The sequence below is a fragment of the Lactuca virosa genome, chromosome 1, assembly GCF_052849685.1.
Source record: "Lactuca virosa cultivar CGN04683 chromosome 1, Lactuca_virosa_CGN04683_v6, whole genome shotgun sequence".
Classification (NCBI taxonomy): Eukaryota; Viridiplantae; Streptophyta; class Magnoliopsida; order Asterales; family Asteraceae; genus Lactuca; species Lactuca virosa.
The window spans coordinates 121,605,766-121,624,634 of NC_136426.1; the positions used below are offsets into that span (position 1 = coordinate 121,605,766).

At 41.1% G+C, this 18,869-nt stretch overlaps 1 protein-coding gene across 1 annotated transcript; it reads right to left on the minus strand.

Moving 5' to 3' along the window:
• Positions 1-16,863: 16,863 nt before the first annotated feature.
• On the minus strand, positions 16,864-17,547 carry LOC145119824 (agamous-like MADS-box protein AGL29). The gene has a single exon (XM_079055584.1). The coding sequence runs from the start codon at positions 17,545-17,547 to the stop codon at positions 16,864-16,866; it is 684 nt and encodes a 227-aa protein (XP_078911710.1).
• Positions 17,548-18,869: the final 1,322 nt, after the last annotated feature.

Sequence of the window (18,869 nt, forward strand, 5' to 3'; positions counted from 1 at the left end):
TCTCCTCAACTACCACATACCATACACATATCACATAACATATATTGGTCCCCGCCCCTGCTACATCGAGTCAAGCTCGGCATCGGCTTTCCCGACATCGGGCCCCGCTCGGCATCGAACCCTATTCGGCATCAGGCCTCGCCCGACATCGAGCAAATCTCGGCATACATATACATATCTGCAAACATATAACATAAGCACCTATCACTAGCATGTAAACATTCCTCGGGCCCCGCCCTGCATCAGACCGAGATCCGGAAACATACTAACATTCCTCGGGAACCGCCCCGGCATCGGACTGGAGTCCGGATCATACTGTCATAACATATTAACTAGACATTCCCCGGGCTTGCCCCGGCATCGGTCCTAAGCCCGGAACACATAACACATAACAAACACATGCAAGAATCACAAAGACATCAAGCATACAAGCATACAAACATTCCTCGGGACCGCCCTGACATCGGATCGAAATCCGGAAACATATGAACCTACTTCGGTCCCCTCCCGGCATCGGACCGTGGTCTGGAACTACTACTTTCTAAGTGGGCCAGCCTTGGTGCCTTAGAACCGTTCCTATAGGAGAAAACTCACCTCGCAAAGCTGTCTGCAAAATCTCGCGGTGAGGAATATCTTATAGCTGCTCCAACGACTCTCCGGCTATCAATATCACAATAATACTTAGTCAAAATCTAATAATCCTTATCAGGGTAAAATAACCATTTTACCCTTGGTCAAAGTCAACATCCTGGTCAAAGTCAAAGTTATGGTCAACTCCCAGTCAACCCCAACTCGTCGAGTTATCTCCTAACTCGACGAGTTCATGTACTACTCAAAATCGTGGTCAACTGAGTCAACCCGTTGAGTCCTTTCCCACACTCGTCGAGTTCTTCCTGTCTCAACATCGGGACAACACATATTAACTCGTCGAGTCCTTCCTTGGACTCGTCGAGTTCTTCAGTTTTCGAGTCCTAAACTTGCCCATCTCCTAGACTCAACAGTTTCACTCAGACCAGAAAAGGGTTTGGGGTCCACGACTCGACTCGCCGAGTCACAACAACAACTCGTCGAGTCCCTCATATACCAAATCCATACAGTCGATTCTAATCAATTCCAACACGTCCAACTCATAGATCTGGACTCCTTAGACTAGCATTACACGTAAAGTTGCTAACTTTACGTGCATGCATGGTGTTATGAAGCTAAAACTCCCACCGCAAGCTAAAATGGAGGTCTAAGTCATGAGCTCCTAAAGCTCAAGAGTGCCCAGATCTGAAGTCCTTACATCCCCAAGAGTTCAAATCTCGGAATGACCTTGGAAATGGCCCAAAAGTGACAATATACAAGCTCAAGTGAAGATCTAAGTGAATAGAAGCCAAGGTATAAGCTTTATACCTCTATCAAGACTGAAATGAGTCTCTAGATCTGGATCTTCAACCTTCCTTCTGCAACTCCAAGTCCTTGCTTCCTTCTTCTAGCTTTAAATCACAAAATGACAAGAAATAGCTCAAGATCACTCAAGGTTGATTAGGGTTTTGAGATTAGGGTTTGGAGGGGATGGAGGCTGGGGTGGAGGCCAGATATGATGCTTAAATAGGGTGCAAGCCCTAAAGATTAGGGTTTCATCCAGACTGTCCTACTCGTCGAGTCAAGACTTCGATTCGTCGAGTAGCTCACTTAAAAACCCGCGCATATTCTGCCTTCTACTCGATGAGTTAGGGCCACCAACTCGTCGAGTAGCCCTTCCAAAATGAATATATAAATAATTTAAGTGCATACCAGGAACCATGCGTTACACATTGAATGTTGTTGGTTCCCTTTTTTCTTATGCAATGTTATATCGGATTACTATGCTCTTTCCCTTCGTTGCTTTTATGTTATAAAAAATCCGATCCATACCCATTTTTAATGAGTTTTTCAACCTCTTAAAATGATTTATATGCCATATTTTACGTGGTCTTACCAAATCCAGCCACCAACCTCTTTTTCTCAGTTTTCTTGCTTTTTGTCTCAAGATAAGATGAAACCCTATGGTTACAATAAACGTTTGGTAATGTAACAGTGGGCTATACAACCATATTTTATTAAGTGGGGTATTGGTTAATTACTTCGGTTTCTTATCGTTCTCTACCACCATCATCAAAGTTCTTGTTCTATGGCTACCCATGCATTCCTTGTAGGCAATTGTCTTCTATAACCTCCTCTCCATGAGGATAATGGGAGATGGGTGTTGGGTTTTGGTGGACACCAAGTTCCGGTTTTGACAAGATATTTTTATCAAATTTAGTTTCAGAGACATCATTTTTCCTTTTTAGAAGTCCCTTTGTACTTGTAACTGAATTAGATAAAAGAATAAAAGTTTATATTTAAATGTGTTTAGATAAATATAAATGGGATAATGATGAATATCGCCGGAAGAAAGCAAATTGAGATGGCCACGTGGTCTACTTAGGGCATCAACAATGCTTAGAATTCTTTAGACTGCAATGATTTATCACATCATCATTCTACTCCTCATATAACTTTAACAGAATTTTCATACAATGCATTGAACTACATAAGTTTAATTGAACATATATTTAAGAATTAAATGAGTTTCTATTTTCTTATTGAAGAGTTCAATGAGCCTTACTATATATTTAAGAATTAAAAAAGTTTTTGTTTTCCCATTGAAGATTTCAATAATCACTGGACATAATATCCATTCAACGTTAATATGTCATCTTACAATGTAGAGTTTAATACATTGGATGTCATATCATTCAACTGTCCCACTAAATTATATTATTGATATTCTTATGTTTTTATTCTCTTACTAAGAAAAGGTAGGGACCACTATGCTTTTTTTCTTTTTGTTAATAAATTTACAACAAATGTTATTTGGTAAATAAGTTTAAAACTACTACTCTTTGGTAAATAAGTTTTAAAAATACCACACTTGAGTTCAAAACTCCATAATAGTTCTTTTGCGATTATATTTGTATATGATCTAGAATAATAATTAGATAATGTTAATATACCTAAAACATAAAGAAAATAAATTATTTTATTGTCTAGTAGGAGAAGAATAAGTTGTAATGCAGTGACATACTGAAATGATGTTTGTATGTTGTGAGTGGTGCTAAGGCTTGTAGATATACCTACCGCGCCCCTATGAAAATGGAAAAGGTTGGGCATGGTGTGGTATGGGTAGAATCACGACTCTATCGTTTTTATCACTCTTTCTGTCTCTACTATAACTATAGGTAAGTATTAATGTGCAAAGATGAGTGCTTAATAAGTATTTATGATATGACTATGATATGAAAAAAAATTTAGTATGGTTACCGGTGAAGATGTAGGTATACACAAAAGCATTAGTTGAAAAAAAATGTCAACCGATCCAAATTGTGCATATATATTCAAATTTTAAGTTACATTTTGTAAGAAAAAAATATGAGATGACCAAAACTAAACATTAAATATGTATTTCAACAAAAAGAAAAATTCAACTCTGAAATTCAATTTACATTTGGTGATTTTGTCATAAAAAAATTATTTCTTTTTAATTTAAGAAGACAAAGGAAATATATGTCACAAAATATTAAGAGCATTATCCACATTTAATTAAACGACCATGTTCCATTTACCTTTTATTGATCCAGTAAGAGGTTACCTCTTACTCGGTCCAGTAGGAACGTTTGATACCAACACTTTTACCCTTTTACCGGGTCCTAATGCCTCTTATCCACTCCATTAAAAAAATATTGATAGAATAATTAAACCCTCGTTCCCTTTTATAACCCTAAGCAAAACACGCATACCTCCCTCAAGAATCATTTTCCTCTATTGATGCTCAAAGAAGACCACACCGGGCAACCTTCATCCTCCACCCTCCGGCAGTGCCTCCTCCGCCACTCGTTGACCAACGTCGGCTCCACCTTCTGCAACTCCGACGGTAACCGCTACTTCTTCTTCTTATTTTTTTATGCAATATTTTTTTTGTTTCTCTATAAAATCAGAATTCAAAGTTGTGTTTCTTTTCTTTGTTGAATTTTTTCCAAGTGTAACATCCCAAATTTCAAACAAAAATCTTCATTTAAAAATAAAAGTATTTATCCAGATTGCAACTTCAAATATCTAGATAAAACCATTTGATTCAAAAACATTTATCAGAGTATCGTCAAAAGTTATTATGTGCGTAAATCTCCAATGAATGTGATGCAATCGAGTCGTGCCCCTCCTTTAATATAAGAAAACATGAAAACATTTAAACCACAAACTGTCATCACAAAGCTTAGTGAGTTCTCCAAAATACCACATACCATACATTCATTTCCGTGGGCAACCCCCATGGTCCTTCCCCAAAATGTCATGGGTACCCATATGGTCTTACACCCAAGTGTCATGGGCTACCCCCATGGTCTTACATCCAAGCGTCATGGGCTACCCCATGGTCTTTCCCTGAAATGTCATGGGCTACCCCCATGGTCTTACATCCAAGTGTCACAGGCTACCCTCATGGTCTTTCATGCAATTGCCATGGGCTACCCCCATGATGTTTCATACATTTGTCATGGGCTACCCCCATGGTCTACCATGCAAGTATCATAAAGACAACTAGCATCATACATAGTATAGTGAGAAGACTCATCTGAACTACTCAACATAAGCTCCACAACTACCGCAGCAACATAACACCAACCCAAGTTCCTAAAGCCAAACCGAAACCAGTCTTTAGCCAAATACTCAATCCCAAGTTTGGCCAAAAACCAAACTAGTCAAAAAAGTCAACAGTCAAAATCAACTCAGATGACCCCCACGTCGTAGCAATTCCTCTGCCACGTCGCGGTCACGTCCAGACAAAACAGACGTATTGCAGCATACCACCATGTCGTGGGCCTTCCCTGGCCACGTTGTGGTTCGGTCAGAAAGATTTTTCTTCATTAAGAGCTTAATCCTTAAATACCAAAACTCACATCATCAAATCTGGTTCCTAATAGCTTCATAATGGATAAAGTTTCCAACTTTATCCATTAGGATGATCCAAACAACCAAGATCGAGTCTCTAAGTATCAAAGGGACTAATAATGCATCTTTCTCAATGAAACATCCCAAAAATACGGTTCAAAAATTTTGTTTTGATTATTTATAAAAACCATAAATATCACTTGTCATTCCACAAAACCAGAAGTAATATATCTCAAATCATCATAATAAAATATTGTATCAAAATCATGTGCCAAATATCACAGTCTAAACATCCCAGGCTAAAAGTTGTGGTGTCTGCCATGCAGTCATCCCGAGCTCTTCCCCTTGCTAGCGGAAGTACCTGAAACCAAAACTGAAAAATGTAAGCACGAAGCTTAGTAAGTCTCTCCAAACTACCACATACCATACACATAATCACATAATAACATACATTGGGCCTTGCCCGCTACATCGGGCCCCGCTCGGCATCGGCCCCGCCGGCATCGGTCCCCGCTTCGCATCGGACCGAAGTCCGGCATCGGGCCACTCCCAGCATCGGGCTGAAGTCTGGTATACATATAACATAGAAATAGGCAAATAACACATAAACATATAACATAAACATATAAACGTTCCTCGAGATTGCCCCGACATCGGACCGGAGTCTGGAACACATAACGCATAACATATAAGTTAGACCTTCCTCGAGCTTGCCCCGACATCAGACCGAAGCCTGGAATACATAAACACACACATGAAAGAATCACGAAGACATCAAGTATACAAACATTCCTCGGGCTTGCCCCGACATCGGACTGAAGTCCAGAAACATATAACTAAATCGGGCTAACCCCGACAATTCTAACATACTTAAACAGGCCGACCTTGGTTACTTAGACTCGTTCCTAATGGAAGAGGACTCACCTCGCAAAGCTGAAAACTGAATCTCTCGGTAAGGAATCTCTAACGGTTACTTCTGCGACTCCCCGTCTATCATTATCACAATTAATACTTGGTCAAAATCCAATAATCCTTCTTAGGGTACAATGACTATTTTACCCCTAATCTAGTTTGGTCCATGACCTAGGCCCAAGTCCATAGTATGAATCCCAATTCTTTATGGCTTAGCCCAAGCCCACTAACGGCCTACTAATGGCCCAATTATTCTAAATTGGGCCCCACTCCTAGAATGGACCCTTCATCAAGTCCAACAAGTGACTTAGTCCACTACCAGCCCCAAAAGAATACTCCAATATGCCCATAGTAACATAGCCCACGGAAATGGCCCAATTTTCTATCCTTCTGTCCTCACGTCGTGGGCTTCCTTGTCTCACGTCGTGAGAGTCAACTCGGCTTGGATCGACACAGCGAGTCAAGCCGGTTTACTCATCTCAGGGTTTCAGACTGGGGACATCGTCGTGCTCACGTCGTGGGGCTATACCCCTCATGTCGTGAGAACTGTTATGTGAGCATTAAGCTCTTAATCCTTTAAGATGAGCGTTGGGACTTTCCAAAATACCTTATATATTCTAAAGGACCATAAAAATCATATCTTTTCAGCCATGCATGTCCAATGCATGATTTAATCACTAGCTAGGTCAAAAGTTGATATAATCATAAAGATTCAAGCTTGGGGGCCATAACTTGCACCAAAGTCCAGATCCAAGGGTTCTAATACAACAATTGACTCAATGGTTCATAAAGTTGCTAACTTTATGAACCTCATGCGTGATAAGTCAAGGTCTCATGCAAAGAAAGTAGCCAAAACCTAGATCTAGCAACCTTAAGTAAAAAGGTAGGATCTTTATACCTTACTGGAGCTCACAAGCTCAGCTAGTCCCCAAAGATGTGCTTATCTTGCCAAAATGAGTCACCACAAGAGCTTCTTCTTCTTCTTCTTCAAAGAAAACAAAACATCATTAACACCAAAACCTCCAACAATGGCTCAAGGGGCTCAAAAGGATCAAATTTAGGGTTTTCAGTGACTTGAGAGTGAAAGAGGTTGAGGATGGGCGACCCTAGCCTCCTTATTCTGTTTTATACCCGATTTTTAGTGACTTGAGAACTAATGCCTCACGTCGTGAGGTTCGAGGATGTGGGTCAAAGAGTCAACTTCCCTACTCACGACGTGAACACTATGGCTCACGTCGTGAGCCTCTTCCAAGTGCAAAGACCAATATTTTATTCCTCATGATTCAGATGTTACAATTCTTCCCCACTTGAATTAGACTTCGTCCTCGAAGTCTGCTGTCTCGAATATCTCCAGATAGTGCTCCCTCATCTCCTCCTCTGGCTCCCAAGTCCACTCTGAGACCTTACGGTGCTGCCACTGCACCTTCACCAACTGCACAACCTTGTTCCTCAAGGTTTCCGTCTTCTGGTCTAGAATCGCAACAAGCTTCTCAATGTAATTTAGGCGGTAATCCACCTGTATATCCTCCAAAGGCACAATTGCGTAATCATCCACCAAACACTTCCGCAGCTGAGAGACATGCAAAGTGTTGTGGATCTGGCTGAGCTCTGCTGGAAGATCCAAACGGTAAGCAACCCGGCCCACCCGAGCCAAAACCCTGAACGGACCGATGTATCTGGGGCCCAACTTGCCCCGCTTCCTGAACCGAATGACACCTTTCCAAGGTGACACCTTCAGGATGACCATGTCTCCCACCTGAAACTCCAAGTCTGAACGCCGCTTGTCGGTATAGCTCTTTTGCCGACTCTGAGCAGTCTGGAGCCTGCTCCGGACCTGCTGGATCCTCTCAGTAGTCTTGAGTACTACCTCAATACTCCCCATGACTCTTTGAACGACCTCACCCCAACAAATTTGGGTCCTACACTTCCTCCCGTAGAGCATCTTGAAGGGAGGTCGTTCTATGCTAGCGTGGTAACTGTTGTTATATGAAAATTCCGCTAACGGAAGATACGTATCCTAACTGCCACTGAAATCCAAAACACATGCGCGTAGCATGTCCTCGAGAGTCTGTATCGTCCTCTCGCTCTGTCCGTCTGTTTGAGGGTGGAATGTGGTGCTGAAGTGGAGACGAGTACCCATCTCCTCGTGGAACCGCTTCCAAAATCTGGAAGTGAAACAGACATCTCGGTCTGACACCACCGAGACAGGCACTCCATGTCGTGCCACTATCTCCCGCACATATATCTCGGCCAACCTCTCGGCCAATATTCTCTCCTGGATTAGGATAAAATGAGCACTCTTGGTCAACCGATCCACGATGACCCAAATCGAATCTACTCCACGTGCAGTCCTGGGAAGCTTGGTAATGAAATCCATGGTGATATCCTCCCATTTCCACACGGGAATGTCTAATGGTTGCATCTTGCCATGTGGTCTCAGGTGCTCAGCCTTAACCTTCCTGCAGGTCAAGCACCGCTCCACATACCAAGCAACGTCCCACTTCATGCAGGGCCACCAGTAATCAGGGCGAAGATCCCGGTACAACTTCGTCACCCCAAGATGGATGGAGAACTTCGACTTATGGGCCTCATCCATTAGAACCAGCCGTACTCCGCCCCAGTATGGAACCCAGACCCTCCCATGCAGGGTCAACAACCCTCGTCTGTCATAATCAAATGAGGCCACCCGGCCTACAATCCGCTCACACTTTTGGCACTCTTCCTTCAGGCCCTCAACCTGCGCCTCTATAATTTGTTCTAGCAGTGGAGTAATCACTTTCATCCTCAAACATATATCTCTAATCGGAGCCGCCACTGCCTTGCGGCTCAGGGCGTCGGCCACCACATTGGCCTTGCCCGGGTGGTAAAGAATCTCACAGTCATAATCCTTCACCACATCTAACCACCGACACTGCCTCATGTTCAGATTCGGCTGATCCATGAGGTACCTCAAACTCTTGTGGTCCGTGTAAATGGTACAACTAACCCCTTAGAGGTAATGCCGCCAGATCTTGAGGGCGAAAACCACAGCCCCCAACTCTAAATCAATTGTCGGATAGTTAGCCTCATGAGGCTTCAGCTGCCTCGACGTGTAAGCTATCACATGACCCCTCTTCATTAAAACTGCACCCATGACCGTAATCGACGTGTCACAATAAACCACGAAGTCATCAACTCCCTCGGGCAGAGTCAAAATCGGTGCTTCGCATAATCGTTGTCTAAGAGTCTCGAAGGTTGCCTGATGCTCAGGCCCCCAGCAGAAGGTCACCGACTTCTTGGTCAGTCGGGTCAAAGGAACAACGATCTTGGAGAAATCCTAGATAAATCTACGGTAATAACCCGCTAGACCTCTGAATCTCAGTTGGAGACCTCGGAACCTCCCACTGCATCACGACCTCTATCTTGGCCGGATCGAACAAAATACCCTTCTGGTTGACGAGATGCCCAAGAAATTGCACCTCGCGCAACAAGAACTCACACTTGGAGAACTTCGCGAAAAGTATCTCCCTCCTCAGTGTCTCCAGCACCTCTCTCAGGTGCTCCTCATGCTGCTCCTGAGTCTTGGAATAGACCACGATATCATCGATGAAGACTATCACAGACCGATCCAGCATCGGTTTGCACACGCGGTTCATGAGATACATGAACGCGGATGGAGCATTGGTGAGCACAAACAGCATCACCACGAACTCATAGTGACCATAGCGAGTCCTAAAAGCTGTCTTCTGCACATCCTCGTCCCTGAATCGCATTTTGTGATAACCAGATCGTAGATCAATCTTGGAGAACCAAGATGCACCCTGTAGCTGGTCAAACAAATCATCAATCCTCAGGAGGGGGTAACGGTTCTTCACCGTTACCTTATTCAACTCCCGGTAGTCTATACACATGCGATGTGACCCGTCCTTCTTCTTCACAAATAGGATTTGGGCTGCCCATGGCGAACTACTCGGCCTGATAAATCCCTTATCTAGCAGCTCTTGCAGTTGCGTAGACAACACCTGCATCTCGGGAGGAGCCAATCGATATGGTGCCTTGGCTATCGGAGCCGCACCAGTAACTAGGTCAATCCGAAACTCGACCTGACTCTCCGGAGGTATCCCAGGAAAATCCTATGGAAATACATCCGGATACTCTCGCACCACCAGTATGTCATCCACTGTTGTCTTACCCTTGTCTCGGGTATCCATAACATACGCGACATGACTCACACAATCCTGTTGAAGGTAGCGCCTCATTCTCGCTGCTGAACACAGAGTCGGTCCACCCTATGGCCTCTCGCCCTGAATCACTAACCCTCCCCCACTAGGAGTCCGAACCCTCACTAGCTGCTGCTCGTAGTCGATCACTGCCCCATTGGGGCTCAACCAGTCCATACCAACTATAACCTTATTCCCTCGCAGGGGAATAGGGACTAGATCTACTAAAAAATGCTCATCGAACATCTGCAGTGTATATCCTCGGTGAACCCTCGCAACCCTGACGGTCCTATCATCTGCTATCTCTACATCAAATGGGCAGTCCAACTCGCTAGGAGCCCCTGTGAATCGCTTGCTGAGCGCGAGCAACACAAAAGATCGGGTGGCACCCGAATCAAACAGTACCAAAGCTGATATATTGTTTACTAAGAACGATCCTATAACAAAACACGTAAAAATAAGCAATAATCAATATCAATAAAGAGTTATGGGAAAGATACATACCCGTCACCACGTCGGGAGCTGCTCGTGCCTCCTTTGCTGTCAAGTGCAAGGCCCTGCTCTTCGCCACAGGTGCCTCACCCCGACCCTGACGGCCGTCTGTAATCCTCAATGTAGCAGGGGCGGGTGCTGCCACCTGCCCTACTGCTGCTAAACTCGAGCACCGCTTGTGTCCCCTCTGATTGCACTGAAAGCAAATCAGATCTGATATTGTCGTAGTGGTGGTAGTAGTTGTACAATCTCTGCTCACATGTCCAGTTCGGCCGCACTTGAAGCAGCCAGAACTCTCTGCCTTGCACGTCCCATCGTGCATCTTGCCGCATTTTCCACAACGGATGCAGCCCTGCTGGCTCCTAGGTCTGTGATCTGACACCTTGGGCTTCTTGCCCGCACTCCCTGTCTGGCCCCCTCGGGTTTCCTTTTCCTCTCCATCTCCAAATCCAACACTCTCTCTAGAGCCATAGCAATCATGTCCTCCAACGTCTTGCAGCTGGAGCGGCTCACAAACTGGCTGATATCACTCCGCAACATCTCATGATATCGGGCCTTTTTCATCTCCTCGTCCACCATGTACTGCGGAACGAGAAGGGCCTTCTCCCTGAACATCGCGGTGATCTCAGTCACCGTCTCAGTCGTCTGTTGGAGATCCTGGAACTCCCTGGAAAGCTGCTGCACCTCAATGACAGGTGCAAACTCGGCCCTGAACCTGGCCGAAGAATAACTCCAAGTCATCGCATCTAGAACTGCGTCATCTCCAATGGCTCGTCCGACCTCCTCCCACCAGTCACGTGCCCTATCCTTCAGAAGAGAGGACGCAAGTCTAACCTTGTCCCCCTCGGGACATCTGCTGGTGCGGAATGCGTTGGCGACATCCGCCAACCATCTCGTGCTAGTAATGGGGTCCCGAGCCCCATGGTAGTCGGGAGCTCCACAAGCCCTGAACTCCTTGAAAGTCAGTGTGCGCGACCCCATCATGGCCGCCACCTCGGTGCGGAAAGCGCTCAACTTCTCATCCAGAAGCTCCAAAATACCCTCCTTGACCGAACCAAAGATCACAGGAGTCTGGTCTAGAATGGTACCTGTGATCTCAAACGAGATGAACTCCCTTGTCTGCTCGTCAAGCTGCCCGACTCCATTGTCCGAGCCTGATCCCTCACCAGTGCCTGAAGTGCCAACGGGCCTAGTGCGTAGCGTCACCACACTTAAAATACACCATAACAAACATCAGTATACTCATCATATCTCGAGGGATCTAATGGTACCTGCATCGGCCCTGCCGGCATCGGGTCCCTCCCGACATCGGACCGAAGTCCGGCACCGGGCCCCGCCCCGCATCGGACTGATGTCCGGTATACATATAACATAGCAATAGGCAAATAACACATAAGCATATAACATAAACATATAAACGTTCCTTGGGCTTGCCCCGACATCGGACCGGAGTCCGAAACACATAACACATAACATATAAGTTAGACCTTCCGCGGGCTTGCCCTGGCATCGGACCGAAGCCTGAAATACATAAACAAACACATGCAAGAATCACGAAGACATAAAGCATACAAACATTCCTCGGGCTTGCCCCGACATCGGACTGAAGTCCGGAAACATATAACTAAATCGGGCTAACCCCGACAATGCTAACATATATATACGGGCCGAACTTGGTGCCTTATACCCGTTCCTAATGGAAGAGGACTCACCTCGCAAAGCTGAAAACTGAATCTCTCGGTAAGGAATCTCTAACGGCTACTTCCGCGACTCCCCGGCTATCATTATCACAATTAATCATTTGTCAAAATCCAATAATCCTTCTTAGGGTAAAATGACTATTTTACCCCTAATCTAGTTTGGTCCATGACCTAGGCCCAAGTCCATAGCATGAAGCCCAATTCTTTATGGCTTGGAACAAGCCTACTAACGACCTACTTATGGCCCATTTTTTCTAAATTGGCCCAACTCCTAGAATGGACCCTTCATCAAGTCTAACAAGTGACTTAGTCTACTACCAGCCCCAAAAGAATACTCCAATATGCCTATAGTAACATAGCCCATGGAAGTGGCCCAATTTTCTATCCTTCTGTCCTCACGTCGTGAGCTTCCTTGTCTCACGTCGTGAGAGTCAACTCGGCTTGGGTCGACACAGCGAGTCAACTCGGTTTACTCGTCTTAGGGTTTCAGACTGGGGACATCGTCATGCTCACGTCGTAAGGCTATACCCCTCACGTCGTGAGAGCTATTCTGTGAGCATTAAGCTCTTAATCCTTTAAGATGAACGTTGGGACTTTCCAAAATAACTTATCTATTCTAAAGGACCATAAAAATCATATCTTTTCAGCCATGCATGTCCAATGCATGATTTAATCACTAGCTAGGTCAAAAATTGATATAATCATAAAGATTCAAGCTTGGGGGCCATAACTTGCACCAAACTCCAAATCCAAGGGTTCTAATACAGCAATTGACTCAATGGTTCATAAAGTTGCTAACTTTATGAACCTCATGCTTGATAAGTCAAGGTCTCATGCAAAGAAAGTAGCCAAAACCTAGATCTAGCAACCTTAAGTAAAAAGGTAGGATCTTTATACCTTACTAGAGCTCACAAGCTCAGCTAGTCCCCAAAGATGTGCTTATCTTGCCAAAATGAGTAACCACAAGAGCTTCTTCTTCTTATTATTCAAAGAAAACAAAACACCATTAACACCAAAACCTCCAACAATGGCTCAAGGGTCTCAAAAGGATCAAATTTAGGGTTTTCAGTGGCTTGAGAGTGAAAGAGGCTGAGGATGGGCGACCCTAGCCTCCTCATTCTGTTTTATACCCGATTTTTAGGGTTTGGGGGCATCAGGTCTGACTCAGGTCATGAGAACTAATGCCTCACGTCGTGTGGTTCAAGGATGCGGGTCAAAGAGTCATCTGCCCTACTCACGACGTGACCACTATGGCTCACGTCATGAGCCTTTTCCAAGTGCAAAGACCAATATTTTATACCTCATGATTCGGATGTTACACTCAACTTAATCCTTTAAGTGCAAGTCTCAACCATCAGATCTGAATCATCATGATGTTTAGATGGATAAAGTTTCCAACTTCATCCATAATAATGTCTCATACTTTCAAGATCTAAACTTTATTACACCAAAATAAGCTAAAAAACCAAGATAACTTGCATGGATAAAAGGGAAGGCAAAAGATCATAACTTTCCTAGTCCATGAGGTCCATGAGGTCCACGAAGCATTCCAAACTGATCAAAAGATGTTGGAGTCCAATCAACCCTAATATCACCCATAAAATGGACCAAAAGTGCCAAAAACCACAAATGAAGAGATATAAAGAAATAAGGAGAGGGATATGAACTTTATACTCACAATAGTCAAGAAATGGAGTGACTTTGATGGATCCAGACTTGAAACAACATTCTTGGCAACCAAAAGAACCTTCTTGATCTTCAAGCTCATCAAAATACCACCAAAAGCATCCAAAAAGGAGATAGGAGAAATAAGAAGCTCAAATCATGAAAAGGGAGGCTATGGTTGCTCCCAATGAGTTCTAGATGAGATGGAGGCTGATAAAATGTTCTAAAACATGAATCTTTACATTTAAATATGTTGAAAACCCTAAAAAACATGGGCTTGGGCCTGTCCAGCTTCCACTTCGTGGAAGACAATTTTCCACTTTGTGGCGCTTGCCACGCCGTGGAAGGCAATTCTCCACTCCGTGGTGATTGCCACTCCATGGAAGGCAATTCTCCACTCTGTGGCGATAGCTTTTTACCCAATTACACACCAACTTCAAACAGTCATAACTTCTTCGTTTCAAATCCGTTTTTGGCGATCTTTATATGGACGCGAAGGTATCGATGAGCCCCACAATTCTATCTAGTTATTTTTGACTAAAAATACACCGAACTAAAATCATTAATTTATGCAAGGAGTCTGAAATATCACTTTTCCCATTTTACCCTTTGTTTCAAGGCACAATTTGAGGGTTTTAATCACTTAACAAACATTATCAACATCCGATAGGGTCTAAAGTCTATTTCCTTAAAGACCAAGGCATTTACATGATCAAATTATGGTCCATAATCCTGAAATAGGAAGCATCCCGAAAGTGGATGTTATACAAAGTATATGTGTTGCTGTTTTTTTAACTTCGTGTGTTTTCTTTTTATATCTAAGATCAGAATTTTAGATTTCAGTTTCTGATACCAACTATTAGTTTAAAAAATTATTTTTGTTTACTTTAATTTTATAGTTAACTTAGCTAGATGTTGATTCATGATTACCATCTTATGTCAATGAGATTGTGTATCATAGGTTTGTATGGTTATCGTGGTCTATTTTATATGAAATTTATGTATGACTTTCCTGAATTTTGATCCCACGTTGCTTATCAGTCTAATCCTACATTGGGTTTTGTAAAAAAAATCTTTGCTTTATGTTTTAAGATTGTTGATTACATGAGGGTTTGCGGGATCAAATGTGTTTCCGGTGGTATATACTAGGAGCAATGAAAGATAGATGTTGAAGAAACGAGAGATGTGATGAAGGCCTTTGAGTGATTTAAGAAGAGATATTGACATTCATTCTATAATTTAATTTAACCGTATGTTAAAAATATTTGATGTTAAAAGTTTTGAATTTGATTCATTTAATATACATTTTTTTACTAATTTTTCATTCCAATAGGTTCCTAGTTGTGTTAAATCCTTGAAATGCAATATTTGATGTTTATAGTTATTTTTTCTTTTTATTTGATACAAATATATGTATTTAGTGTGCATAAGTATATAGGAGGTCCTATATTTAACATCATATAATCATGGGAAAAATGGCAATGTAGCTTGACAACATATATTTGAGGTTTTTGTAAAGCTACTTCATTTTTTTAAGTCCAAATCAAATAAATATAAGATCAAATTATGACCAAGGATATGGGCTTTTAGATGAGAAATTTATTGATCAACAGGAGCAGCTAAGTGAATTGTGGTAGCAGGTTGTTATCTTGACTGACCAAGAGACATTTCCAATGAATTGTTAAACTAAAGGCAAAAAAAGATAGGAAGATTATTGAAGAAAATAGCAACCAAGTTTATAAAGTACGTACAAATAACAACAAAGTTTTAATTTTTCTTTTTTTTTCGTTTCAAGCAACAAAATTGTTTTTTTTAACAGGAGAAAGAGTATTACAAAAATAGCAACCAAGTTTCAAAAGTATGGAACATATATGTGTGTTTGTATGTTAATAGCAACCAAGATTCAAACCATTTTACATATTAATATAAAATATTAATGATACAATTATAGAACATAAGGGTAAAATGTTCTTATTAACATTTAACACATTCAGTCAAAGATTTAATAAAGATTTAATAAAGCAATATGTTTCAGTTAGATGCATATTCAGAATTTTAGACCCAATGAGTGAATTAAATTAAATGTAACTCAGTTAGTAACTATCAATTAGCCTTAAATATAAATCTCACAACCAAATATGATAACGTAAAAAAATAGATCTTGTAAAGATTAGGCTTATATTGTAGTTAAAATAATAATAATAACATAAATAATTGAATTTGAAACTAAAAACATGAATTTCAGTTGTAGATAATTCTAGCAATCAAACCGGACTTATTTATAGTTTGCGTAATCAATTTATACAATATTTGGTATAAACTACACAAAATTAGAAAATGGCCTCAAGATGGATAAATTTTTAAGAGTCGATCTAAAAGAAGTTATTGGTTTTACTCGTTTTATAGAATCATTTCTTAATTCGGAAAATCTTTTGATGATATGCAATAATTAACTACTTACAACAAACTAACGAACTTCTTAATTAAAGGTTTAATCAGAAATTAAATATATTACGCAATTTTAGGGTTGAATCTTGGTCGACTTGACGACATCACCACCATGATAATGACAAAAAGTACTCCCCGGCGGCGAAAGATTGAGATCAAGATATCTTTTGTTTAATTACTACACAATTCCAACAACGATATATAATCGGAAAAATCATTTGTTGCATTTTCTTAATAGCATATGAATCATAAGGTGATGCATGGTAAATTATATAAGTGCATGCTGCATGCAATACTTCAAGAATCTAGTCGAGATATTTTACCATATTAACAATTATTTAAACCCCGAATATTTATAACATCAACAAAATCATCAATCGCTTAAGAATTCAGAAATCTAATTCATGACGAGTTTCACCATATCTAACAATTGATTCAACCCTGAATATTTACGAGATATATAACAATTGATTAAAAGAATACCAGAATGCATGTATCTAAAGGTTCCCAAAATCTTCACCGTACTGGAAGTTTAAACCACCATCAACTCCGGTGTTTGTAGGAATATCCACCGGCTCAAAGTTGTTGCTCGAACCAAAGAATGCAGCAGAAGAGTTGTTGATCATCGTCAGTTCATCAGCTCTCGTCAAAACCTTCTTCTTCAACTCATCCAACGAAGAAAGATATTGTTGAACCTCCTCCACATCCAACCCATCCACAGGCTCGTCGAACCAACATGATCCTTCGCTGCTCAATGGAATCGTCTCTCCCCGCTTCTTCTCAGCCTCCAACTCTCTTGAAACCTCAATGTAATGTTGATTGAAATTAACCATGGGCAGCGGTGGTGTAGAGTTCTGGGTGGCTGCCGTGTCCGCTCCGGTGATATTGTTGGTGGTGGAGCAGTCAAATAGGACGTCGGGGTTGGGGTGGCCAAACGCAAAGAAACGACCACCAGGGGAACTAACGAGGATGGCGATTTGGGCTTCAGTCAAGACGCAGATCTCCGATGCTTTCTTGAAAAGTCCAGTTCGTCGTTTGGAGAATGCGACTTGGAGGCTGTTGATTTCTTCTATTTTCTTCATCTCAATCTTTTGCCGGCCTTTAGTCAGCTTCATCATGCTAGCACCGCCGGGGACGGAAGCACTGCCGGGGTCAGAGACGTGGACTTTTTTCATAACCATGGTAAGTGCCTCGGTGGCGGCTAGAGGGACTAACCTACTCACTTGAAATATAGATATTTAGGTAAATAAAAACGAAGAAACTAGAAAGTTGCTAAGGTGTAATTAAAATATAGATTAAAAATTTAAGTTAGACTTTAGACTCTTTTATAAGGCACACCAAGTGCCACTTTCCACCCATTAACCGATGTGGGATTTATACCCTAGTATACCCTAGTTAATATATAGAGCTCATATAAACACTTTTTTTCCACTCGACCACTCCGTATCTCTCGTACCATTTATTTATTATTATTTATTTTTTTTCACTTCATACCTTTTATAAACAAAAAACTAAACATAAACATTAGTATTTTTATAAATTTGGTCTAGGAGGTATATTCCTAATTACTCCAAATTTAAAGAAAAAACTGCAAATTTGCTCCTTATGGTTTGCCGATTTCTATGATTTTGGTTTCAAAATTATAAATTTCATTATTTTCAGCAGATTTTGTTTTGGATTTGGTCCTCGGATATAAACCCCAGTTATCTCCTATTCGTTAACACAACTTATGTGCCCTCATGCTGAAGTTAATTTGTCTTTTTAGACACATGACTGAAACCAAAGAATCAACAAACACAATGACTAAATTTACAATTTTCTCAAAACAATATTTATTTTATAAATAAGTAGGACTTTTGTATAAAACTTTCTATTTTTATTAAACAATTAGGTCGACTTTTATGTTATTTTTTATTATTAATATATAAAATTAAAATAATTATTTTTCATAGTTTAATATTTCTGTTCAAATATTTAAAAAAACAAATTAACTTATTGAATATGAAAGATTTTTATTTTATTTGTTTGTGTTAGATATAAGCATTGATATAAAAATGTACTTCTAATCAATCATTTAACCATTTCAAATACACCCAAAATGCCATGTATTTATTAAATAGACCATTTGCATCAAGAAAGTGCGTACATATTACAATCCTAATGACATAATATAAAATTGTTTTTAAACCACATTCATCCGTGACAATAAAAAAAAACATTAAATTTCGTTAAAAAAATCAATGGATACCAAATTAAGACATCAGAAATTCTTTCCATTTGTCCACTTGCTTGACTACCACCTTGAACACCAACTTAACTACATCCACCTTGAAATAACTTCAGAAACATAAGTTATTACCAAAAAAAAAAAAAAAAAAAAACTCATAATTTTTCTTTTGCCTTTATATGCTTGAAAATTTTTTATCAGTTGAACTCTTCAACTATTAACCACTCTCATTTTCTTGAGCAAGATAGACCATTATAGAATTCCTTTAGTATTATC